General features: G+C 38.4%; 1 protein-coding gene and 1 pseudogene across 2 annotated transcripts; both read right to left on the minus strand.

Annotated features, from left to right (window-relative positions):
* Positions 1-1396: 1396 nt before the first annotated feature.
* Positions 1397-2293, minus strand: LOC149002695 (putative CCR4-associated factor 1 homolog 7 pseudogene; annotated as a pseudogene).
* A 9079-nt stretch (positions 2294-11372) lies between these two features.
* LOC149002696 (Tetratricopeptide repeat (TPR)-like superfamily protein) lies at positions 11373-26487 on the minus strand. Of its 2 annotated transcripts, none has more exons than XM_089138147.1 (2): positions 26217-26487; positions 11373-12657 (listed from the first exon to the last, which is right to left on the minus strand). In XM_089138147.1, the coding sequence occupies exons 1-2, from the start codon at positions 26218-26220 to the stop codon at positions 11897-11899; spliced, it is 765 nt and encodes a 254-aa protein (XP_088994273.1). In that variant the 5' UTR covers positions 26221-26487; the 3' UTR covers positions 11373-11896. The 2 variants fall into 2 exon arrangements, with proteins under 2 accessions (XP_088994273.1, XP_088994272.1); XM_089138146.1 differs by having other exon boundaries at positions 11373-13587.
* Positions 26488-26749: the final 262 nt, after the last annotated feature.

Consider the following 26749-nt stretch of genomic DNA (forward strand, 5'->3'; position numbering starts at 1 on the left):
ATCTTCTCAGCCTTTCATCAATCCATGGTTTAGAGTTTGATGTTTCTACTGCTATTCATCTTCCCCCTCAATGAGGAGAGATATTGAAACACCAGCAGAACATGGATCAAACAGTGATAGTGCTGCTCCTGGAAATGATTTACATCGACATAGAATTCTTAAATTGATTCTTTACCATTCCTAAACTTTCTTGGAACTTAAATTCCTCCTCTTTTTTTTTGGGGGGGAGGGGTAAGCAACTTAAATTCCTAATTGTAGTAGTCAAAATAGACTAATTTACGATACTTCCCACTAATAAATTTAGCTTAACGAACTCAGAATGACTTAAAAACAGAACATTTGCTAATATTGTGGGCTGAAGTCACATTCCTCCTAATTCTAGTACTGGACTTGCCTAAATTGTGTGATGCAGGCCTGGTATAGGTCTGCAATGGTGGGCTGTAATGGAGGGAGAGTTAGAGGAACAGGGAGGAGAAGAAGGGGGAGGGGGGGGGGGGGGGGGAAGTAGAACAGGGGAAATAAACTCTTCAATCAATTCAATCAGAAAATGGTATCCTAGTACAGTGTATTTAAATTTAAAGAAAATACAATGCAAATCCTAATTGAAATCGTTAGCCAAAGCAAACTCTAAAACAAAGGACTCCAGAGTTCCCCTTCCCCTGTCTTCGCAGACCCTCCAATCCTTTCCCCCCCCCCCCCCCCACCAAGTACAGACCAATACAGAGCCTCCCCACCCTCTTACAACCCTGCAAAACCCTTCCCCCACCCAGTCCAGCCACTGCATGTCCCGTTGAACACCCCCCCCCCTCTCATTCGGTTCCCTGTTTCTGGTAAAATTCAGAGAAATAGAAGAGTTTCATTCGGCTCTCTGTTTCCTGGTAAAATTCTGCAGAAGCTCAAGTTGCTGCTCTTCAATAACAATCTGAATATCTACTTTTCAAGTATTGCTACCGAGTTGTTGTTCTCACAAGTTAATGCATAACATTTTACAAGATGTATAAATTAGCAAACACCCATTACCAAAAAAAGAAAATCCATTTTAATTGATCAAAATTACAAACTCTCATTCTAAGAAAAAAAGAAAAGAAGAAAGAAGTTCAAAAATACATCTAATAGAAACACTATCAAGCTTACAGTGAGTCCCATCCTAAAATAAAAACAACTAATAAAGTTATAATGGCTTGTGAAACAACTGAAGAATGTCACCTTCCCCTGTCTCTCAACCACAGTTATTATTGACTCAAAGTATAAGTGTTCCTGGTTCAGCGAAAAACCCAAAAGTAATCCTTAAAGAATTAGGGGGTTTAAAGACGAAGCAAGAAAGTACTCATAATATAGCAATTCCCCATATTTACAGTATAAAGGGAATTTTACATTGTTCACAAGAGAAAGGATGTTACAGTGCATGCGCAGAGCGTGGAACGGTAACAAATGACTGTCTAGGACCCACAACTACAGGGAGGAAGACAGATCGCACTGGCACAAATGGAACTCTTTGAGTCGTAATGCTTCTAAAACTGATTCCATAGAGAAAACCTTGGTATCCATATTCATTCAGATAAAACATCTTCTTCATGGCTGAGAACACACCGTGTATTACCAGGCTATCAGAACCTGCTTGATGGCGCTGTCCAATTCTTTTTACCTGAAGAATCATCGCCATTCGATCCAAACCCAGCTCTCCACCGTAAAACCCATGAAAGAATTTAGCCATGAATTTCAAATCGTAGAGCCTAGGGAAGGTTAACCCAACAGCCAACATGAATTCTTGGACTGATTCAGGCATGGGTTTTTCATAATTCAATACCTTTAAAAGGTAAGCAATGTCATAGAAACCATGGAAAGTTATCCATTTAATCCTGGCACCTTGAGACTTTATGACACTCTTAAACCTATTGGAAAATACTTTCAACTCAATGCCCTCCCTTTTGTTTTTCTCAAAATCTATACCGTTCTGGCGGAGTAAGTCAATGGATGCAGCAACATGAAGGTCTACCTCGGGATCAAAATCTGAAAAATTAAACTGCCAGACACCACCTGATGGAGGGAAGTTACCGTCAAAATCACTGAATGTAAAACCGAACTGTATAGGCTTCAACCTATTCACGTTAAACCTCAAATCTTCGTATCTCTTGGTCTCCTCTGCATATCGTGGAGTATTATGCAGAAACCCTGGAAACTCAGAATCGAACGATATACATGGATAGTCGTGGACTATACCTAGGATGGAAACCATCTCTTGCTCAAAATTTGAGCACCAAACCTCACGAATGATCACTTGATTCAAGTCCATGAATATTGTTTAGATCAATGACAATGCAAAGAAATAAACGATTTACAGGGAGCAGAACACTAAGCAGAGAAAATATTATTTAGAAGAGTAACAAGAAGCAGAGAGCTGAATGTAAGTTTTGAGCTTAGAACCACAGAATTTATAAGATTTATCAATGACAATTGAGAAGTCTTGAGTGAGAAGTAGGATTCCTAATCTAAGTTGAAGTTGGATTTCAAGTACGAGTTGAATTGGAATTTAATCCAAGAAAACCATCCCCATCTGCTATCGATGTCTTTCTTCCTCAGCGCAACTCAATGTGGGAATTCAATTTCAAACGATAAAAGAAACAACAAAATCAGATTTATATAAGAAGTTCAAATTAAAAACAGAGTGCGACTCGAACTCTCCTTCTTAACGGCTAGCTTTCTTAATTCCCATTCCCTCGTATTGACTCACGGATAATACAAATAAAATTTTATATAAATTAATGAATATATTTTATTCCTATTTGTATTCTAAATTTTCTGAATTTCAAAGAAATTTTCTATTTTTATTCGATTGTCTAATCTATTTTATTTTAATTCCAAATTAAAAAAACATGAAAATTTATTAAAAAAACTATTTTTTTTGTATGAATAAAAAAATCTACTTTGAAACATTAAAAGAAAAAAATTATACATAAATATCGGCCTAAAATAAATGAATCGCTAGGACTTTTATGGATTAAGTTGAAAATGAAAAACAGCGGTATAGTGATTCTGAGAATAATGATCCACAATCATTTGATACATATTAGTTAGAAAACTAAATAAGAAATCATAAAACTGTCAAGTTCTGCCGTTGATCAGTTGGTAAGACCAACACCTGTTAGTGATGAAGAAGTCATGGGTTCGACGGTTTAACCCATTACTCATTGCATATTTTACACATTCATATTGTTGCCTTGACCACAAAATCCACCCTTGGCCCTAGGGCTCAGGGCGTGATAAAACACGTTAAAGGCCACTAGGGCAAAAGACGTTTATGATTCTTCTTTTTTTTTTTTTTTGAGAACTGAGGTTTGTCAGGGCCAACTTAGGCACATCTTGACTACTCTTCAAGAGGGTAGCTATTTCATATATAATATAAAGAGCAAATTGCACGGGCACCCTAAAATGGAGCCTAAAAGTACTGACACCCCACTTTATGTTTTAAAAACACACAGGTCCTATTTCGTTAGAACAGTTAGTTGTACAATTGTAAAGACTATTATACCCCTTTGATGGTGGAGTGAAAAGACTTCATCTACCCTTCTTTATCAAACTTATTATCCATTATGCACTAAGCCACAATTCACGTACTTCCCTCTTGTTCTTCTAGTATGTTTACCTAACAACTCAAGCTACAAGATAAAGCACAGAGAGAGAGAGAGAGAGAGCGATCAGCTTCCAATCAAGCAAACCATCCCATCAGTAGAGGGAAGTATACATGGTAAAAAAAACAAAATGCAAACCAAGCAGGGAGGTTCAATTAAAGGCATAAAGGAAGGATGACACAAATAATCAAGGAAGAAAATACCTATAGTAATTTTTATGGATTTATTTTAAAATTCAAATTTTCATTTTGTGAAGGGTTGGGTCTTTCCCTAAAAGACACCTAAATGGCCAATAGGTGTCTCTTTTGGGATGTTAGTTTGGTGGCTAACAAACAGGCCTTTAGGCAGGAGACGTGTTTCTTATAGACAACCCTTAGTGGTGTCTATTACTCTCCTATATAAAGGTGGGAGGGGTTGCTTATTCTTGGCGAGCATTTTTTTTAAATGTTGTGATTAAACTGTGTCATAAAACAGTCTGGCGAAAACAACTTTACAGATCCCTTAGTCCATCAATTACGAAGTTGACAGTCTATGATGGAGGGGTTGACTGCCCTTGGGGGTGAAAACGCACTCAGACCCTTGTGCACTATTCATGGCATTTAAATACCTTAAAAAGTGACAGCCATTACTGGCACGTTTTGACTCTGTCAGTTTTCGTTTATCATTAGATGGATGTATGTAACAAAGCTTTTGAAAAGGAGTTTGTTCATGCCATTTGAAATAAGATAAGTTTTCTGATTATTCTTTATTTGTCTATACAATTGCCCTGTGGTAATGTATTTCCAAACAGAAATTTATAAGAATTGTTAGTTTGGGGGAAAAATCATGGCCAAACAGTAGATCAAATATTTTTTTAGGATGAATCCACAATTTTCATTCCACAACCAAACACTTAATTTTATAAATTATGACTCCATAGATTTGAAGTCTATAGATTTGAAATTTTTAAATATTTTAAAATTTTTAACCCCCCACCACACAACCACCCCCTTAATTTTTATTTGTTTTTTTTATTCCCTGGGGAAAAAAAGTAACTATAATCTGTTTTATTCTAGAAAAAAATCATCAAATAAAGAAAGAATGATTGAATAAAACTCAAATAGAAACCGAAGAGGAAGAAAAATCGAATTCAACTCAAATTGGAAACTGAATATCACCTCAAATATTTTCAAAATAAATGAAGTTTAGTGAAGGTGGAAACCAAATTGGATTTGGATTTTGCTTATTGATTTAATTCCAAATAAATGAAGTTTAGTGGAGGTGGGAAACCAAATCGGATTTGGATTTTGCCCATTTCTTTTTAATTCAAAATAAATGAAGCTTAGTGAAAGCGGGAAACCAAATCGGATTTGGATTTTGCCCATTTCTTTAATTCAAAATAAATGATGTTTAGTGAAGGTGAGAAACTAAATCGGATTTGGATTTTGTCCATTTCATTAATTTAAAATAAATGAAGTTTACGGTAAAATTGGCATTTTATCTAGTTTTTATAAATGGGGTAGCATCGGCTTTTGATTTCTTAATTTTAATGAAGGACAAAATAGACATTACATATTCAAACTTAACGGCTACTTAACACCGTTATAAAGAAGGGGGGCAATAGTAATTTCGTAAAGAACATGGTTTTATTAGTAATAAAATCAAACTACAGGGAGCAACAATAATTATCCCTAAATAATATTAAATAAGTTTTAAACATAATTACAACAATGAGTAAAAGAATCCCAAGAAAGTGCTTGGTACTGACCAAGGAAACAGGTAGGGGTGTCAAAACCTAACCCGAACCGTTAAAACGGAACCGGCCCGTTATAGCCCGAACCGGCCCGCACCGAAGCTTAATGGGCAGTGTTTGGGTTGAACAACCTCAGCCCGCAACAGTTCGGGCTGGGTCGGGCTAGCCTGTGTGTGGCCCGCTAGCCCGAACCGTTTGGCTCGAAACCAACCCGTTAAACCCGTTATACATAAATAAAATAAAATAAATCTAAAAGCAATAGCCAAGAAAATCCCCAAGATTCTATTTGTTTTCTTAATTGTTTTGCTTTGGAATATTCAAACAACAATCCTATCAAAGCCTTTCCCCATTTGGAAGATGGGTTTAGTAAATATTTAGCATATGTATTATCATTTGAAAATATTTTAATGTTTTATTTTAATCCATTTTTACAAGTGTTAAGAGGGAAAGGAGAATAGGCAAATACAACCCACTAAAATTCATCAAGATGGTAGATTTCTTTTGTATGTTAGTTCTATAATTTTTACTTCTTTGTAGAAAAAGAGTTTTTGGTTTTGAACACTCAACACAAGAGATTTGAAAAGAACTTAATGATTATATGTGTTCACATGCTCTTGATAAATTTCACACATTAACAAAGTACTCAAAACATACCGCTAGTAAACCCAAACCCAAACCGTTAGTAAACCCAATTTGAAACCGTTAGTCAGCCCGAACCCAAACCGCACCGGCCCGAAACCGTTATTTTCTTAAAGGGTCGTGTTTGGGCTGAGTGTGTTTCAGCCCGAAACCGGCCCAACTCGAAGCGTTGACACCCCTAGAAACAGGGGCGAACCAACTTGAGGCATAGGTCTCCCGATCAAGTAGACCACACACCCTTGAATGCCCGACAACGAAAATTCTGATGCAAATCAATGATTGAGACATCCTAAGATGGCCAACAAAGATGATCCCTAAGCCTAAGGAGAAAATTTTGAATACATATTGCAGATTCCACAGAGATTAAGGACATTACACAAATGATTGTCTACACTTGAAGGCAGATATTGAAAGGTTGAATTCTCAGGGTTATCTTTCAAGTTATGTGAAGAAGGATGATGGCAACTGGGAGAAAATGTCAATCATTGAAAAAAAGAAGAGATCGATCAGGAAGCAAAGACTAGAGACCAAAGACTTCAAATGCATAGAAGGGAAACGAAGTGGTCGAAGGAATAGATCTCCCATCCTGACAATCTTCGGAGGCTCGAGCCCGAGTCTCTTAGAAAGTGAAGGCAAAATCCAAGTTCATGGGTTCGAATGAAGTTTCTAAGAGAAGGAAGACAGAAGGCCACCAATAGATTTTCACTTTTATAGAAGAGGATGAGAGAGGGGTTTGCATGCCGCACGATGATGCAATCGTGATCAGAGTAGATGTCACATCCACCCAGCCGATATCCATTCACTTAAATACCTAGGAGAGTGATCCACAGCCCAACAAATTAGGTCTTAGACAATCACCAATCATTCCACACAATAGACCAATCATGAGCAATAATAAATCAATGTCATAAATATTAATAAAGAAATATATCAAATAACAATGATCTCAGAAGGATTACTAATAATGACTGAGCATCGTCACGTTTGTTCAAATCATTTCAACTTGTTCTCTAGGTATTAGTAAGGGTGTCAATCGGTACGGTTTCGGTAATTCGGTATAGTTTCCATACGGTACCAACTTTGAATACCAAAAACTAGAATTGTATCATACCGAATTTACATGGTATGGTACGGTTTCGATATTTGCAAAAACGGTTAGGTACGGTTTCGGTATTAAATCGGTGTAAGAAAACGGTTTAAATACGGTATCTAGTGCGGTAAAATTTGGTACGAACAAACCCATATCACTTTTTTTATTAGTTCATTAAAATTCTAATAAAATTGTGATCAAACAATCGATAGAATTAATATTAACAGAGACAAAACAAGTCAATCTAAGAAGATGAGTGAAGGACTAAACAAAAAACTGAAATAGAGAATTAAGGATAGGGTAAAGGTAAAGTGTTTTAATTGTAAAATTATATTTATATCCCTTAATTTGGTACGGTACCAATTCGGTACGATTTCAGTACATACTGACGGTATGAGTACCTGAAACCGGAACCATACCGAAGAAATTCGAATTCGGTTCCAGTACGTACCGTACCGAATTTTGAACGGTATGGTATGGTGCAATTTTAGACGGTGCGGTTCGGTATGGTTAAATGGTTTTGATACGCAATTGACACCCTTAGGTATCAGCAAAGATCTAACTTGCAGGTTGCAAGTAATGAAACAAAGTTAATTGGTAGAATTTGCAACCATACTGAAGCTGTGAGATGTGCTTCCCGTTTTCAACTGTCTTGGAATCTGTTATCTTCTTAACTTTCCTTGACTATGCTGAGTTCTCCCGTTTGACACTATTTGACAAATCAGTACCTATTTTGATTTGTTCATTCTTTTATTTTTGGAGTAGGGACTGGAGAGAATATTCTTGCACAATTAACAAATTTTATATTAACCTCTGATGTTGTTTCTTCTTTGTTTGGGTTGGGGTAGTTATTTCAATATAAAAAAAGTGACTCAAATTTCAGTAAAAGAAAGAACTTTAGTTTCAAAAGTATCCCTTTCATATGGCTTTGCTGTCAGATCTAAGATGTTGTCCTATTGGTAATCAACTTGCAACATTTGTGTATGTCTCTAAATCATTACAATGCTTGCAATAAACCATAATAAATTTCTCTTTATCTTGGTTCTGTAAGGTGGCGTTTGGTTCCGCAATTCTGTAGAATCAGACTCCAGGGAATTATGACTCCAACAAAAAAAGGCGTTTGGTTAAAAATTGAATCGGTTTCTTCGTGAGTCATGAATCTCCAAGAATCCATGTTTTAGCCTAAAAATCTGAATCACTTGGAAACCACCTCAATAGGTGGTTTCCAAATCGAGTCAGCCAATTCTGGGCTCGATATAAAAAGGAGAAAATGAACGTGACTCGTCCAAATTCACTTTCATCGAAACGAATATGATTCTAGAGAACCTGATTCCTTCAGACTCATGACTCCCACAGAAGCGGATTCCAGGGAATTGCGGAACCAAACACCACCTAAAGTTTCGATCATGGGCTCCATATCCAAGTTTTATCACCTGGATGAGAGGTCATATCACACTAAATTTTCTTTTCCAGTAAAACTGAGGATAGATAATTTGGCCCAACCCAGAATATGGACTGGATCGAGAATGAGTCCAAGTTTTGGAAGGAGCAGATCAATTGCATGTAACGGATTTAGCTTAGGATTTCCCAGCCATCAATTAGTTACTATTGGATTGTCAGATGGACTGATGAACTGGCCCATGTAAAGCACAAATGATCCAACAAACAAGTACGATGCATGTTTAGCTTCTCACCCTATGGTGTTTGGTATGGCTGTATATATCCTTTGTCAAAATTATTGGAACCTATAGTTTTGTTGCTTGATATTGAGCCATTTTTCTATTTCTTAGTTGATTTTTATGACTAAAGACTGAAAAGTATGTGTATACTAACTCTATACTTGATCATATAATGATCATTTGTTTTATGATGCTTCTCTTAGTTCAATTATGGACAATTGCAGTTTTGAAGATGGCGGATTCACAAATTCAAGAGTCACAAGCCAAAATAAAAAAAGATAATGCCAAGTGGTAAAGGTCTCAATCCAACTATTTTTCAGATACCTTGGTGATTCATCATAGATGTGGCGAAGGTGGGGATAACGGCCTCAAGACAGGATAAACAATGCACTACACGCTACATATGAGCCACACCAAATAAAGAATCACAACCGGGTGTGGAGGTTGAGAATTAAAGCACTGATGAACCTAATCAAGTGTAGCAGGCTGTGTTGGAACGATCAAAATTCATGTTTCGATGGTCCAAAACACATACGGGCTAGATTTTAGGTATAAACATTTTACGTTTTATTCAATAACATTTTCATCATTTGCATTCAAATGTTTTTGAAAATACATTTTAGCAACCAACATGTCAATGTTACATTTGTGCAGAAGCCTGAAGAGAAGTATTGAGAGGACCATCCAGTCCTTCAAATCCATAGAGAGGTGTTGGCATGGTTTGGCAATGAAATTGCCACCGGTCAACATGCAGCACACCAGCTGACGTACACACGGAGGATGTAGACTTGTTGGATATGACATTAGGGGATGGTGATGATGGAAGTTCTCAACCAACCCAATCTAATCAAAGGTTTGCAAGTCGTATTGGGGCAACAACAGATGCTCTCCTAGGGTCTTCAAGTAAGAAGAAGAAGGACAAAACTCCAGCTGAAAAAGTAACAAGTCCTTGGAAGCAACTAGCTAATGCATTTGTTGACATAGAATATCCCCTAGACATCTCGAAAAGACTCACACTAGCTCTTGAAGCACTTCCTAGCCTTGATGTCCGTCAGAAAATGGCTGCAAAAAGGGATTTATTGAACAACCAGACCGATGCACAAGAGTTATTGGATTACAACAATGGATTACAAGAGAAGCTCATAATGCTAGAGGACCATGTTTTTGGTGACAATTGATCTAGCTTACCCGAATCTTGATTGGTTGAACAATGAAGTTCTATCCTTTGTTATTTTCTACTTGAGAACATGGAACGCAATTTCGCCAAAATTCGGCGAAATATCGCCGAATTTCGGCAGTTTCGGTGAACAGCGAAACGATAGCTCCGGCGAAAACGAGATTTGCGGGATATCGCCGATTTTTCGGCAATATCTCGCCTTTTTCGCAGTTTATCGGCGATATTTCGTTGCTAATGAGGCCGGCGGCGGTCTCCGGCGTGTGTCCCATGCTTGCAGAGTTGGTGTAAGCAATTTTTGAGTGTTCCTAGAGAGAGAAAGAGAAAATGAAAGAAAGAAAGCTTGGTGTTGAGATTTGCTCTTGTTCTTGAGAAGAAATAGTTGCAGAAAGAGGAAAAAATAGTTGCAAAGATAGTTGCAGAGAGAAGAGAAAATAGTTGCAGGAGATACTTGTTTGGGACGAAGAGTGGGAGAGAGAAGAGTATTTTGTTTGCACTTTAAACTTTGAATATCAATTTATTATTATTTTCAAATGACTGATTGATGTATTGCAACTTTTGCAAGGATATTTAATACTTTTTTATTAGCTTTTGAACTTTCACATTTATGGTGCATAGGGACTCATACTCGATGTTTGACATATTTGCTTTTTAAATACTTTTATTAGGGAGGTGGAACTGTACACTGCTGTAAAGGTCTTTTCATATATTTTTATTATTTTTTATTGAATGAAATTGCATTTAGAGGTAGCGAAATCTAGCCGAAATATCGCCCAGTTCGCTGGTTAGCGAACCCAGCGAACTGGGCGAACATTCGTTCCCTGCTTGAGAATACTGTCTATTTGATGTTTAATCTCCAAATAGCATGTTCAGAATATTACTAGAACACAAATTCCTGAATCTACATCAAAAGATTGTCTGCAAATGCACCACCATCGACCCTGGGCAAAAATTCTTCATAAGTAACCCCTGCCTTTTCCTTTGAGTCTTTGTGCATAGAATCCAACACGACATTTGGTTGGGAAAAATACTCTCAAGAACAACTCGTGTAATATGTGACCTGCTTGAGAACCTTATGATCCCAACCAACACACCTCTAGCATCTTCTTTCCACCATTGAGCAAACTACTCATTCAAAGCCGGCACAAAGTAAATCCCACTAGAATGGAAGTTCGTAAATACACAGCTCAAGACTGAAGTCATTGCAGATTTATTTGAAGTGAGCACATCACCAAGTTCAAATGACAAAACTGCGAAATATTGTTTTCAATGTTGCAAAAACTCATCTGTGTGACTCAAATGACAAAAAATGACACGAAGAATCAGCGACAATAGGGTTCTTATGTGATATAATTCATATAAGTTAGGATAAAATTATAAATTTTAAAAAAAAAGAAAGTCAATTTTTTTTAATATAAGTTAGTGTTTTGGAATCTATAGATTTAGCTAACCAAACAGTTTTTAAGAATGAATCCACAAATTTCATTCTACAGATTTAAGATAACCAAACAATTTTTCAGGATGAATCTAGAGATTTCATTCCAAAGATTTACGCTAACCAAACAGTTAATTTTATGAACCATGACTCCATAGATTTGAAATCTCTGGAGTTTTTAAATCTCCAGACTCAAGAAGATGATCCTCTTTCAAAAATGGAAGTGTTACACCATTCACTAAAGATAAAGGCACAAGGGTGAACGGCGTCCAAAATCAGCACCTACCATGTTAATGATGTAGAAGTTACCCTGCTCAAACGGCAACACTGGAAAAATAGTGAGCTTTCTGAAGACAACTTGAAGATTGAAGCCAATATAGAAAACCAAGGAAAACTCAACAGAGTATGAAAAACTAGAGAACACTTGAAGACTCATAAGATTGATCAAATTGTGGAATTACTAGATTACTTGCTGTCTACTGAAAGGTTTTCATTGATGTGTAGAAGCATATACAATCTTAATGGATTACATTTTCTAGTTCATCAATGATATATTCAGGTCTATTAAAACCTTCTGGCATAAGGTGTTTTGTCTCTACCTCCTTCAAGAGCTTTGTGGCTAATTCAACCTGTCTACACTTGTAAAGTCCTTCACAAACCTCACCTAGAAGACCTGAATCAGGAGCCATGCATCTGTCCAACATCTCTTGCAATATTTGGGCTGCCCCATCAAAATCTTCACTCTTGCAAAAAGTAGATATTAACAACCTAAAAGTACTAGCATTTGGATGAAAGCCACTCCTCTTCATGCTTTTATATAGCTGAAAAGCACGCTCAGAATCCTGTCTCATACATTGGCCTCTAATAAGGGCAGAAAATGTAGAGGCATTTTCAACCAAGTTTTCTTTCCTAAGTTCTTTAACCAGATATGCAGCTTTCTTGGTCCTTCCATCTTTGCAAAGTCCTAAAATCAAGGCATTATAAGTCAGGATGTCAACTTTTACTCCATTCCTCAACATCTCATCGTAAAGCCTAGCACTCATCTCACTGTTGCCAAGTTGACTGTACCCATCTATTAAGGTATTATAAGTTACAGTGTCAGGAGTCACATTCATAACTTTCATCTCACTGAAAATTTTATTCGCTTCATGTAATTTCCCTTCTTTGCAGAATCCATGCATTACAGTGTTATATGTAACAACATTTGGGAGGCAACCATTCCTCTCCATTGTGCTTTTAAGCTTCATGGCCAAGCTGATTGTTCCTTGCTTACAGTACCCTGCAATCAATGTATTGTAAGAAGCAATATTTGGTGTACAACCCATGGTTTTGATCTCATTAAGAACCTCCATAGCCTTTTCTAATCTCCCCAGTTTAGAAAGAGCACACAGAACCATATTGAGAGTATAAATGTTTGGAGAAATCCGGCACCGTCGCATTTCCCTATAGAATGCCAAGGCAATATCTATTCGTTGTAGACTGATCAATGAGCTCATGTAAGCATTGCAAGACTCAACAGTGGGGAGAAACCCATGAGATTTCATTTGGCAAAAGGTATTTGTGGCATTCCTAAACTTCTTCAAATGTGCATACGTTTTAAAAAGAGAGTCAAAAACACGAGGAGATGAATCACAGAGGCGGTATGAGTAGAGTATCGCATCAAAAAGCTCAGCAGGTGAATGTAGAGTTTTCGGGAAGATAGTATTTGTCAAAAGAGACTGCGCAGCTTTGAATTTAGACGCCTTGGTAAGAATATGAAGAATCATTGAATATGTATCAAGTGTATGGATTTGGGGCCTCTTAAGTTCAACCCAATCAAAAAATTCCAGTGAAAGCACATCATCTTTGTGAAGCTTCACCAGAATGTGTTTAATTCTGAATGGGGTTAAACCATCCGCCAATGCATCAAGCTTAGCCCAGTCTAAGTGTAAAAGGTGGCTGTGCGCAATATTTATAAAATCAAGATCTTGGCCTCTAGGTTCAGGTATTCTTTGATGGGGTATTGGAAGAATATTCCATTTATGCCTTCCCAAAATACCAGAATTTGTGGAAGGGACTGTGCTATGGATTTTGTTAGCAAAATCAATTGAAGAAGAATACCAGCGCTTTGACAGGCAATTCATACTCTTCCCTCACAGAGAAAAATATTACAGGTTTGCTGAGGCTGGAAGTCATCAACGATTGAGGTGGGCTTCACGATAATGTTTACCTGTAAAAATATAGCTTCATCAAGGACACACTTTTGCAATGAAATTCTAGAAGGCTTGGAGCGTGGATTTCAGTCATCTATGAGGAGCAGTTTGAATCAATGATATGAAGTTCATAACAAAAAGAGTATAACCTAGAGACCACATCAAACAATCAGTTAACATCATTTACAAGAAGAACTACTTTATATGTAAATTCGAATAAGAATAAATACGCATAAAATTGTCATTACGGAAACTACAAAGAATATGACAATCTAAGTATACAAAGATGCAGCAAAGATTTCACAACATAGTGCTTAACTAAGTATTTATAAAGTTTGCTGTACCCCGTAAATGATGTCCGTGATATTTTCTTATGAGATTCTATAACTTTGCTTCGAAGAAAATAATTAAAAGTTTTTGAAGAGTTGCATGTAGCCTAGAGCATACCTAAAGACATACTTGTAGCAGAAGATTGGTATTTTTTTTAATGTAACCAGGGTCAACTGGCCAGAAATAGCTTGAAGTTTGAGCCTAAAACAGCCCCCAGACCATACGGCAGTCAGGGCCAGCCGGATGACCTAAGGGATATTTGCCCATTATCAGACCCCTTTATGGGGTCTCATGGGTCCAGTTAATTTCCTTCTGTTGTCAGGAGTCAGGATCTACATCTATGTTGATTATGTCATAGTCAAGATATTACAGTCTTTGTCTAAATGGGAGCCATAGTTGGAATCAATTTTAAAGTAAGATTTCTTCTGGATAATTGTTATTTTACTTGGATTAATTTCTGGGGTCCTTAGAAGACCCCTTTCTAAGTTGTCAATTAGTTGTTGAGTTGTAAAAGAATTCCCATTCCAAGTTAGATTACCTTATTAGAGTCCAAGTAGTTTGAGTCGAAGTGTCATTCCTGCTATGTAAGAGGCTATTTAAAGGCCCATACCCAGCATTGAAAATTCAGGCTGGATTAATAAAATTTGCAAAGCATTGAAGGAGAATTAGATTCCTGGATTCCAAGGAGGATCCCCACGACTGAGTACTTGAGTTCCTATTGTTTTCTTCCATCTTCTTAAACTTCAAGACCCTGCGACAGCCTTGTGATCTTCCCTGCAACAGCTTTGAGTGAACCAGTCCACTCCATCATCAAGTGAAACCCCACCCCCTACCCCATTGCCTTACCTAAACCCCTGCGCAAACCATCCCCACCCCACTCTTTCCCTTGCAGAAGCAACACCCTACCCCTCCCCTTCTCCCACCCGCAGGCCTTCCCCAACCCATCCCTCTTCTCTTTCCTTCTTTTCCCTTTTCCTTACCTTGCGGCAGCAAGAAAACAAAGAGAGAAAGAAAATCAAGAAAACAAAGAAAGAAGTCAAGATCCATCAAGTTTGATTCAAGAAAGCCTCCAAATCTTCCCTAGACCAACCACAAGCCTCCCTAACCCTTTTTCCCTAACTGCAAGTTTCCCTAACCTTTCTTTTCCTTTCTCATACCTTCAACGCTATCCCACTCCAATTCCACGTGTGAATTCTATCCCATAGGTGAACTACTATTTTTCTTAAATTGTTAAAACCCTTAGTGATGAGCACATTTATGTGTGAAATCTTAGGGCATAAAGCATGCATTTTACAAACTTAGAGTGGAGCTACCTGGGTTTTATGTTGTTTTTACAGATTTTAGGACTTTTCAAGGTTTAAACAAATATTTGGAGTTTTGGGTATGAAACATGCAATTTTACAAGTCAAGAGGTCCGTTCAACTTCTCAAGTGCGAAAATGGGCCTGATTTTTGGGTAGTTAAAACCCACCTAGGGTATTTTTGGGTAGTTAAAACCCTAGTTTTTCCTCAATCCTATCCCATCTTGTTAAGACCCTAAACTTTCCAATTCCTCCGTAGACTGTTCTTCTCGATTTCCTTCCCCTAAGGGTTCCCATAACCAAGTGAATTTCCCAGGAATTGTTTGTTTGGTTGCTGGTTCACGAGGAGAGGATCCTGGAGTGATCCCAATTTTAGGGTCTGATATCAAAATTCCTAAACCGTAGAATCTGAGTTACATCAGTTTTCTTTCAAATAGCATATTTTTGCTTTAAGTGATTCAACGTTATCAAATGAACTGGGAAAAAAAACAGCAAAATGGGCAAGAACTCAAAAAACTAGTCTTGCTTTATAAATCACCTAGGCTTTGCAATTAAAGGGAACAGAAGTGGAATGTCCATACTTAAAAAGGAAACTTTTGTAGTCACTACTCTATGTGGCTATGTATGACTAACTCTAAATTATTCCACATTTTGTTAATAGCTTTACCATGCATCCAATTCCCTTTGATTTCAACAAGTAAATAAAAATTACATGTAAAATGTATCATTACAAAATATGATATGAAATTTATGTAGCATATACCACCACATGGGGTAATGACTACAAAAATCACTCCTTTAGATATAAATAATTTCACTTTCTTCCCTTCAATTTTCCTTACTGGCTAAAGGTAGTGAAGGATTAGGGATTTCGGGTTAGAACACTTCGTGAAATCTAGGACCACAGGATTAGGGACTCAAAATTAAACTAGTATACAGCAACCCATTAAGTGTCAGTAAGTAGAAGCCAGAATTAGGAACTCAGAAGTCCATAAATAGAAATTGAATCAGACCCAAAAATAGAATCAGATTTGAAATTAGTATCAACACCATGATACAAAGAAAGCAGTGATAAGATTTAGAAAGCTGAAATTAGAACCTTCAATAACAATGGCCAGAATACAAAACAATGTAGATATGAAAAGAGAAATTTTAACAGAGTCTACTCAGAAACTACAGGTAACAAATTAGAGAGTTGGTAAGCAGAGACTGACAGCAACATGGAAATCGAAACAAGGAAAGGAACTGCTGCAGAACCCTAGAGAAGGCATCACACTGCACAAGAAGTAAAAAATTATGGAAGGAGGGAAACATCTAACCAAGGATCTGATTTGAAAAGTGATAAAAAAAACTCAAATAGAAATCTAGAGGACAAAAATAGCACCGAGAAAATCAAAACAGAAGTAAATTATGTGGATGAATTGAAGAATAGAAACTGCGGAAGAAGATAAAAGAAGAAAAATCAGGGATATGTAGCCCCTTAACTGTGGAAAAGGCATCCCAATAACTCCAGCCTTAACATCCCACTAAGGTTTCCCTACTGCAAATCCCCTAGTATAGAAGTTTTAAATCCCTTGAAACCAAACTCCGTCTCAGAGAACTCACAAGCTCAAGTGTAATATTTTCTCTCAACTCAATGGTAGTGGGTATGACCTGATAACAATAACAACATCCAAGTCAAATTCCAACTTAATTGAGATTGGCTACATTGATCCATGAGTGACAATAGACTGAAAACAACAAAAGCGTAAGAACAGAGAGAGGGGGGGGGGGGCCAACATGGACAAACCTAGACGGTTATCGAGACAAGCAAAAAGAAGAAGTAAAGAAAAAGTGTTTCTTTTTGGCAGGATATGTGGGGAGGGAGGGGTTTGGGGACCGCGTACAACATTGGCACAAAGTCTAGAGCACTGACCCTCCTTAGCAGCAAACGGCTTCTTCAATGTATAACCTTCTGATCTAGGTGTCAAGGAGATGTAATAGAAGTACAGCATCACATCAACAAAGCTCAACTAAAGAGGGCGAACCTCATGGACCTTTGATCTCCAATCAGCTCTATTTGAGGTAATACCAGGAGGAAGGTATAAGCTAAAATATGTCTTTCTTCACCACTTCTCCTGGTTCTTTTGGTTCCCACAGACTTCATCATGTCACTTCTCCATAGTTGGGTCCTTTAAGTCCTTTCTCGCCATGGCCGTACCACCTTGGATGACTTTATCTAAGAATATCGTGAACCAAAGCTACTACAAACCCAGCTCTAATACAATCATTCCTTGGGCAGCGTTTCACAATGGTTCTACGCTGGGAGCATAGTTTTCCAAGAAAAACAGTTTTCATTGTTTCTATGCTAGAGGAATGCTCTTGGTGAGGAATGATCTAGAACGAGCTGGATATCAAAGCAGATGCCTCTCCAAACCGAGTCAACAAATCCAGAGTTGGAGGTCCACCTCCTAAGTTTATGCCATAAGCAATCAAAGCACCAAAAATCAGCTTACCAACCGTATCATAAACAATAGATCCGGAAAATGAGCTCAAAAACCAAGCCAAGTCCCTGGAGAACCCGAAGGAGCATCTAGAGCAAGGCCAAATGGAGGTAGTGACTATTCCCGAAGAGATCGGGAGAAAAGGCAGGCAAATAAAAGGTGGTCTATATCTTCTGAATATTCCAGTAAAGAATGCAATTTGGACTGACAAGGAGGTGACAGTGCATAAGGAAAGATTGTGTGGGAGTCAAAGGTTGAAGATACGCTAGATGGTGAGAGAGTGGCTAGGCATATGACCCTTAGCCAAACCAAGCAAGAGAAAATGACCGAGGGACTAGGGGTATGGACTAGGTTAGGAGCAAAGGAGGTCGAAAAGGTACTTGAAGAGGAGCCAAATAATGTGGTCTTGGGATTGGGATTGTAAAATGGAGGGAGGACCAAACTTGAGCAAGACAAGGATTGGGGGGGAGAGGAGGGAGCCCAAAGTCGTCAGGGATGAAAGCAGAAAGGAGCATGGTGGGAGTTTTTAGAAAGGCGAGACGAGATCTCTGGCGAGATCTGCGAGATTGCAGATCTCGCTCGAGATCTCGCCCATCTCGCGAGATCTCGCCAACGGTAGGATTTTGGCTGCTTTAGGGGCTTTTTAAAGCCCCTGTCTCGCTCGAGAGAGGCATCTCTCGCCTCTCTCTCTCCTCTCTCTCTCCTCTATCTCGCTGGAAGCCCATATTTGGCCGGAAAACTTCATTTTTGGCCGGAATTTGTTGGGGATTCAACATAGCAACTTCATCAACTCATCTACAACAACAAATTGAAGCATATTTGTAGTGATTCAAGCATATTTCAAGGGATCTTCAAGAAATGTAAGATTTTCCCCCAAATTTGATTTTTTTTCAAATACAAGGTTCTACAATGATTGTATGAGTGTGATATAAATATATGTTGATGTTCAAGCTTAGATCTACACTTTCATGGAAAAAATTTTAATTTTCTGTTATTAATTTTTTTTTTGAATTTTCGTATTTAAAAAATATATTATCTAAAAAATTAAAATTAAAGATTATAAATAAATACTTATGATATGAATGTGATTATTATTTATGTTAAACTACATTTAGAGGGCTACAATCTCATGTATTAATATTTTGATTATCATGCTTGCTGTATTTTTTTTATTTAAATAATTAAATAAAATAATTATGAAAAATAATATTTTATTAAAAAATTATCTCTTTTTTTTTTTTAAATGATGCTTATATTATGTAGTTTATTTTAAAAATACAAACATGTCTTATTGAGCATTGTATATATGTTATCTTAGAACAAAGTGTGTGTTTTGTTGTTTTATAAATTATTTTTACATAAAATAATTATAAAAAATAATATGTTATTAAAAATTTATCTGTTTTTTTTTTTAAATGATGCTCATATTATGTAGTTTATTTTAAAAATACTAACATGTTTGTTTGAGCAGTGTATATATGTTATCTTAGAACAAAGTGTGTGTTTTGTTGTTTTATAAATTGTTTTTACATGTTTTTATGTATCAAAAAATTATTCTAATGATTATTTGGGAATATTCATGATTCATGTATGTATTTCAGACTTTCAGTGCTGTACATTTGAATCTTAAATGGCAACTAGTGGGAGTGGCGGCACTGGTAGTGGGACTCAGGACATTGCTTGGCAACATGGGGATCCACCGATCACGACAAGAAGAAATCCCGATGCAAGTATTGCCTCAAGACTTTGAATTCGGTGGTTCAACCAGATTAAAGCAACATTTGGCTGGTGGTTATAAAGATGTTGCCAAGTGTCCCAGGGTTCCTTATGAAGTCCAAAAAACAATTGCAGCAACTTTAAGGGGAGGGAAACAAAAAAAGGAAGAGATGGCACAAAAGCAAAGGGAATTTGAGGATATAGTGCTATCTAGACCTACTCTTGATGTTGATGAGGAATCAAGCGATGATAAAGAGAGGAGGGTTATGAGTGTTGAGTCACGAGCCGAATGGAGACAGATGAAGGCTGCAATGGAAGCTAGCAGACCGTCCCTTACATGCCGATAGTGTGAGGCAATATGAACAAACAAGGGGAGCGGTGGTTCGGGGTCAGGGGCATCCATGCCACCTAGACATAGTTTTCAGGGAACTGAGACTGAGAGGACCGAAAGGAGGAGGAGGAAGACTACACATTATGATTCCACATTTGACCAAGACCCTCCCTCTTCAACCAACAAGACATCTATCAAAGAAGCATTCCCTATATGTTTGCTGGAGGTAGAGAAGGCAGTAGGGAGGAGGAAGCTAGGTTATCAATCAGCAAATTCATGCTCTATAACAACATTGCACCCAATGTAGCCAAAACACCATACTATCAGGGGATGATCAATGAAGTTGCTAGGGCAGGTGTAGGGGTTAAAGGCCCAACAACTTGGGAAGTAATGAATAAATATTTACCCAAGGTAAAGCAGGAGGTGGATGAATACATTGAATCATTAAAAGAACAATGGAGTACATATGGTGTTACTGTGATGGCTGATGGATGGACTGGTCCTACTAGACAGTCCATCATTAATTTCATGGTGAGCTGCAATGGAAAGACACCCTTCCTCAAGTCAGTGGATGCCTCAGATAAGATCAAAGATGCTGACTACCTTTACAAGCTTCTTAGGGAGGTGGTACTCGAGGTAGGGCCAAAGAATGTTGTCCAAATTGTCACAGATAATGGTGCAAACTTCAAAAAAGCTGGTGAAATGTTGATGAGGAAGAAGAGCAGCAGGATCCACCTCTTTTGGACACCATGTGCTGCTCATTCGATTGATCTTATGTTGAAGGACTTGGGGAAAAGAAAGTCAATCAGTACTGTGGTTGAGAGGGCTAGAAGGGTAAGTAATTTTATTTATAACCATGGTTATGTGCTGAAGATGATGAGGAACCACTGTAAGGGTGATCTCGTCAGACCTGGATTGACTAGATTCGCCACCAACTATGTAGCTCGAAAAGCTTCAGAAGAAAGTGGTGGGTCTTCGGCACATGTTTGCAAGTGAGGAGTGGTTTGGTTGGCGTGGATCTAGCCATCCTGATGCAGTACTAGCCCAACAAACCATTGCTGACGATTCCTTTTGGAGGTAGCTGAATAGGACACTGGGGCATTATAGAGCCTATTGTGTTTGTTTTAAGGATGGTGGATTCGGAGAAGAAGCCCACAATGCCCCACATATATGCTGCCCTCCAAAGCAAATGAAAGAGTTGGTTAGAGCTGCTGCCCTAGCACCTTCAAATCCTACGAGAGGATCATCGATAATAGATGGGAGATGCACTTGATGCATCCTTTGCACTTGGCTGGTGAGTCACTTTTAAGTCTTTAAGTTTTTGTTGTATACTTTAACTTAAATTCTTTATTTGTTATAACTTATAACTTATAACTTATAATTTATAAACAAGTAAGTTAGTAAACAACCAAATCACTAAGTCACTAACCAAATTTTTTATTTCCACAATGCAAGCTTACTACCTCAACCCAAAGTACCATTACAAGAATGATCTGGGGCTTGATGTAAAGTTGATGATCAGTGCAAGAGGTGGTGGAGAAGCTTGTGTCAAATCCCATCATGCAAGGGACAATTAATGGAGAGGTGAGAACTTATTCAATTGTTTCTTCAACTTCTTGCATTAGTGCATTAGCCATTAAGCATATACATAATACAATAATTGAAGAATTGGTGTACAGATCAGGGAGTTCAGGGATGCCTCTGGGAGTTTTGGAAAGCCTTCATAGCGTTGCAACTAGGAAAAAAACTGATCCCGGTAAATAGTTCACTACTCTATAAGTCATTAAGTCTATAAGTCTATAGACTATAAGTCTATAACTTTATAAATGATAACCGATAAGTTATATAAATATAAAGATTTGCTTGCCTAATGCATTCTTATTTTTGGTTATGCAACTGATCGGTGGTTTCTATATGGAATTAGTGCGTCAAATCTCGGGGACATAGCAATTAAAGTACTCTCACGACTTGCTCATCCTCCGGTTGCGAGAGGAACCTGGAGCACCTTCTCGCTCATCCATAGTAAGGTACGGAACAGTTGGGGAGTAAGAGGCTCGAGAACTTGGTGTATGTGCATTACAACATGAGATTGAGAGTAGGGCACATACAAGATAATATAGATGACGACAATCGTGAACCGATTGAGTTGACTGATATATTCCACGAGCCCCCCGCAGAAGATGAGGAAGATGATGTCATATATCAGTGGGTTAGGAGATCGAGGTGGCCCAGTGCTGGATGGGCCAAAAGGGCAGCCTGATCCTACCATTGCTTTGCTGTTGGGGCCCGAGATGTCGTGGCCGAGCACCTATCTTCCGATGAGGGTCGTCGCTGTAGCGGCATCGAAGGATCAGCTGTACCATTTGTGGAGCCACCCGGTCGACTTCAAACAACCGAGGTGACAACTAGTAGTGGGGATTCGGATGATGATGCCGATGATACCACTCATACCAGACGGCCAAGTGGCCCAAATCAGACATCGAGTTCGAGTCATGGAGGCAGTCAGGCTAGTCATGTTTCTGGTGGAAGTCAGCGTCAACAAAGGGAGTCACCTGACTCACCTCCACCAAGTTCGAGTCATCCGACACATGTGAGCCACAGTTCCCCTATCTCTCGGACTTATAGTAGGAGTCGGAAGAGCAGATCAAAGCAAGGGCAGGGGCAACCGAATGATGATGCGAGCATGCATTATCTTGAATTGAACATGGGAAGCATAAGCCTAGATCAGAGTGATTCACAACAGCAGAGCCTGTCATCGGGGTACCAATACGGGGATCACAGCACCGGGTCAGATTACAGTGGGTATTCTTCTTATGGAGGTCATACTATTCCTCAAGACCCTTCACCTGGAGAGTATGCATATGGGAGTGAAGGTGGGTTGTTAAATGAGTGGTTTAGAAACCCGTACCCAAATACTCAACAACTATATGAACAACAACAACAACAATGGCTCTTTCACCCACCCACGATTGACGGTTATCCCGCATCGCTATTCCTCCAAAGATTCGACATGCAAACATATAATGATCATATAAACCGATATGTGACATACTTCAGTGATCAATTGACTTGGGAGTCATATGTGGCCACCGTTCAGAATCAATTGATGCGGAATGTTGAGTGATACTCTTAGTCTTGTAACTTGTAAGTTGTAACTTGTAAGTTGTAACTTGTAAGTTGTAACTTGTAAGTTGTAAGTTGTAATCTTCTTAATTCTTATGGAGTTATGGTTGTAAAATTTTGAAGACATTTAAGTGTTTAACAATTTATTACTTTGAATCTTTGATAGTTTGAAGTTTGAACTTTGATCACTTGTTGACTTGATTCTTAAATACTTGATGTGTAATGTTATTGTATATTTGTATTTGATACTTGATGGTTGATAAATGATAACTCATTAACTTAAAGTCTTGAATTATTTGATATCTTTACATAATTACATTACATGTTGTCTCTAACTCTCTAAGACTCTAACTCTATATCTATAATCTCTATTCTCTAAGACTCTAACTTTGCATTTCACAGAATTTCGGTTTTACACATAGGGTCGACGTAGGAGACATAGTTAGGGTTATTTTCTCACAAATCTAAGGCCACCAATGTGTTCAAAAGGCCTTAAATAGGCTCAATACCAAGTTTCAGCCCAACCAGAGCCCTAAAACTCACCGAGATGGGCTACTGAGACTACCGCCAATTTTCTGGCATATCTCGACCGAGATCTCGCCATCTCGGTCGAGATCTCGGTATTTCTGAGTGGCGAGATCTCGCTCGAGAGCGAGATCTCCCACCATCAAAGGAGGGCCCTTTTAGGGATGCTGGAATCATACACTGGAGGGGGCCTAAGACGTTATAGAGAACACCCAAGGGGTGCTAGGAGTCAAGCCAGAAGAAAGTAGAGGATCCATCAAAAACCTAAGAGGAGATGGCGGAGAGAGCAAGGGATCTAAGGAAGTGGAGCTTCCTCGAAGCCCAGATAAGATTAGGAGTGGGGCTGTCTAAAAGGAATCAGATCTCAATAAATGGGAATACACCCAATCAACCCAGATGCAATTATGCTTAGTGGATATCTTCCAGATGAGTTTCATCAAGCTGGCAATGTTGTACTCTCGGATTCTATGAAATCCCATACCACCCTCAAATTTGGGAAGCAAATAGAGAACCAACTAATGGGTGAAAGAAGTCGAGTATTATTGGCCTTTCCAGGAGAAAAGCACAAAAGAGGCCTTGTATGGCACGAATCGTGGCTTTGGGAAGGGTAAAAACACCACAACAGTAAAAGTAGGAAGATTAGATGACTGATCTGATAAGGACAGCCCTATCAGCAAGGGATAGAAGCTTGCATTTACAAAGCCGCAAGTCTTTGCAAATTTGGTCAAGCATAGGGGAGCAATGATTGATTGGTGAGCCTACCAGGGATGAGGGTCAACCAAGGTATTTAACAGGGAAGGAGCCATAAGAGAAGCCCATGAGCTAAAGAAGAGAGGCCCTAATAAAGTTGGAGACTCTGACCAAGAACCGGAGGAATTTCTTAAGGTTCTCACCCAAAGACCAAGGAGGGACTCAAAGAGAGAGAGGGAAGAGAGAATGAGAAGCCTTGGAGAAGATCAAAAGATCATCAACAAAGGCGAGGTGGGTGAGATTGAAAGACTTGCATTTAGGGATAGGGGAGATAAGATATTGGTCGATACTTTATTGGATAATTCTAAAGAGGACTTCTAGGCAAGAGAGAAAAGAAAAGGAGAAAGGGACAAGCCTTAACGGATGCCAACCTAGGAAGAAAAGAAACCTGTCAGGGGACCATTAGTGAGGACAGAGAAGGAGAGGTGGAAATGCAAACTTCTACACATTGGACAAAGGAAGGAGGGAATCTCATAAGGGACCGAACATTGAGGATGAAGTCCCAACAAATGGAATCGAAAGATCAATTTTCATAAGGGCAGCGGGGGAGTGAGAAGCACGATCAAACCCTCGAAAGATCTCAGTTCACAACAGGATATTTTCTGTAATACTACAACCTGTGATAAAAGCAAACTAAGGGAGGGAAGACCAAACGGATTGGTTGGCAAGGATTTTGGGAATGAACTTATAAAGGAGGTTGCAAAGAGAGACGGAATGAACGTCCAAGGAAGGAAGCACGGACCTTCTTAGGGATGAGACAGAGGAAGGTTTGGTTAATAAAGGAGAGTTGGGAATGATTGAGAAAGAAGCTACGGATTGCACTGACCAAATCCTCTTCAACAATATCCCAAGAGGCACAGAAGAAGCCCATACTGAATCCATCTAAACCAAGGTCTAAAATATCGTGTATCGTTAATGTATTGGTTGGTTGATTTTAAGAGATGTTTAGTTTTGTATCATATCATATCGTAGATACGTATCAATGAGTGCAAAATTATATGGAAATGGACTAATCTACAAGAAAACAATAGATATAGAAATTACAGCTTACAAATAGTTGTAGAAAATGCATCATGTTTGGAAACCCCTTTGAATTAAGAGACAATAGAGCTAAGGGTACTTAAAATTTAGATTTAGATCCTAAATGATTTCAAAACTTTATATCAAACCCTATAACCCAGTCAATGTCTTCATTTGTTTTTGCGGGGAACTTCAAATTTGCTCAATTTCTCTGTTCCTACAAGCTCATCTATGTTGGTACTAAACACATGAACCTTCTTTTCAACTTTAATGGAGTCTGAAGTCTTCCTTCGGTCATCATCTCCTCTACTTTCTCCCGCATTACAGCATTTGCATATATATTTGACCGCAAAAAATGAACACAATTTTGAACCAAATACTATGAGATTTCCTAAATACAAAGTCCCTTTCGACCCTCAAGATCCCCTGGCAAACTCGATTGCACAGGACCTATGAAGATGGGACTAGTACCAGGCTACTACAGCTAACAGCTAATCACTAGCCCCTCATCTGCTTTTGTTATATCATCTCTCTCAAAGAACAAAAAAGGAACACAATTTAGAACCAAATACTATGAGATTTCCTAAATACAGGTTCTTTCAACCTTCTAGTTCCACTGGCAAACTCAAATTTCACAGGACCTATGAAGATGGGACTAGTACCAGGTTACAACCTTATTTATTTTTGATGAATCCAGTACTTCGGAGATCTAATTCAATTACACAACATGAATAGTTGAGCTGTACAGGAAGAGAAAAAAACCTGAGCGGATAAAGCACCACAGGGATAACAAACATTCAATAACATATCAGCTTCCCTATTTGAAAGCAATGTGAAAAGCACTCGACTGATCAGGCATTGTTTATTGCACGCTAAGAAAGAACATTTCTCTCAGGCATTCAATCGAACACTTTGTAGGCATCTCAATGGAACTGCACTTGGTATACGGATCAATGAAGGCACACAACAAGTTACTAAATCCAGTAGAGTAGAGAGTAACAAACAGAACATAAAAAAATGATTAAGGCAATCGTAAAGAATAAGAGAACAAATAAAAAAAATGCTAACCCATTCTGAGATTCCTTCTTCAGTGGAAGCTACAGCCAATCATACGAGGAAAAATAAAAATTCCACTGGGTTTTGATTTCGTCTATATCTCTTCCCTGGTATTCAATTGCTCTTCAACTTTGAATCTGATTCGAGTCGAAATGGGACGCAGCCAGAGGACTCTAGGTTTATACTTTATAGTTGAAGAAGCCGCGATATCGAACACAACCAAGTTCTTAACGAGGAAGACGAAGACATTTTAGAGGAAGATGAAGACCTCAGTTTATTCGGGTTTGTGGGTTTTTTTTTTTTTTTTTTTTTTTTCTTCGGGAGGGGGTTGATTTTAAATCCACGACGGTGCCTCAAAGTAGCGGTCATGCAGCAAACGCTAAGATGATCGCCACGTGACACCTTTAAAATCTTGTCCGTGGGTTGCTTTTTTCTTTGAACCATTTTAGGGCCTGTTTGGTTACATAAATCCAGAATTCATGAATGTGAGAATTATACCCGCTTGGTTGTAAAAATCTCTAGATTCATGAAATCTAGAGATTCAC

Source organism: Hakea prostrata, chromosome 10 (assembly GCF_041222555.1).
Source record: "Hakea prostrata isolate BN-2017 chromosome 10, UWA_Hpros_2, whole genome shotgun sequence".
Taxonomy (NCBI): Eukaryota; Viridiplantae; Streptophyta; class Magnoliopsida; order Proteales; family Proteaceae; genus Hakea; species Hakea prostrata.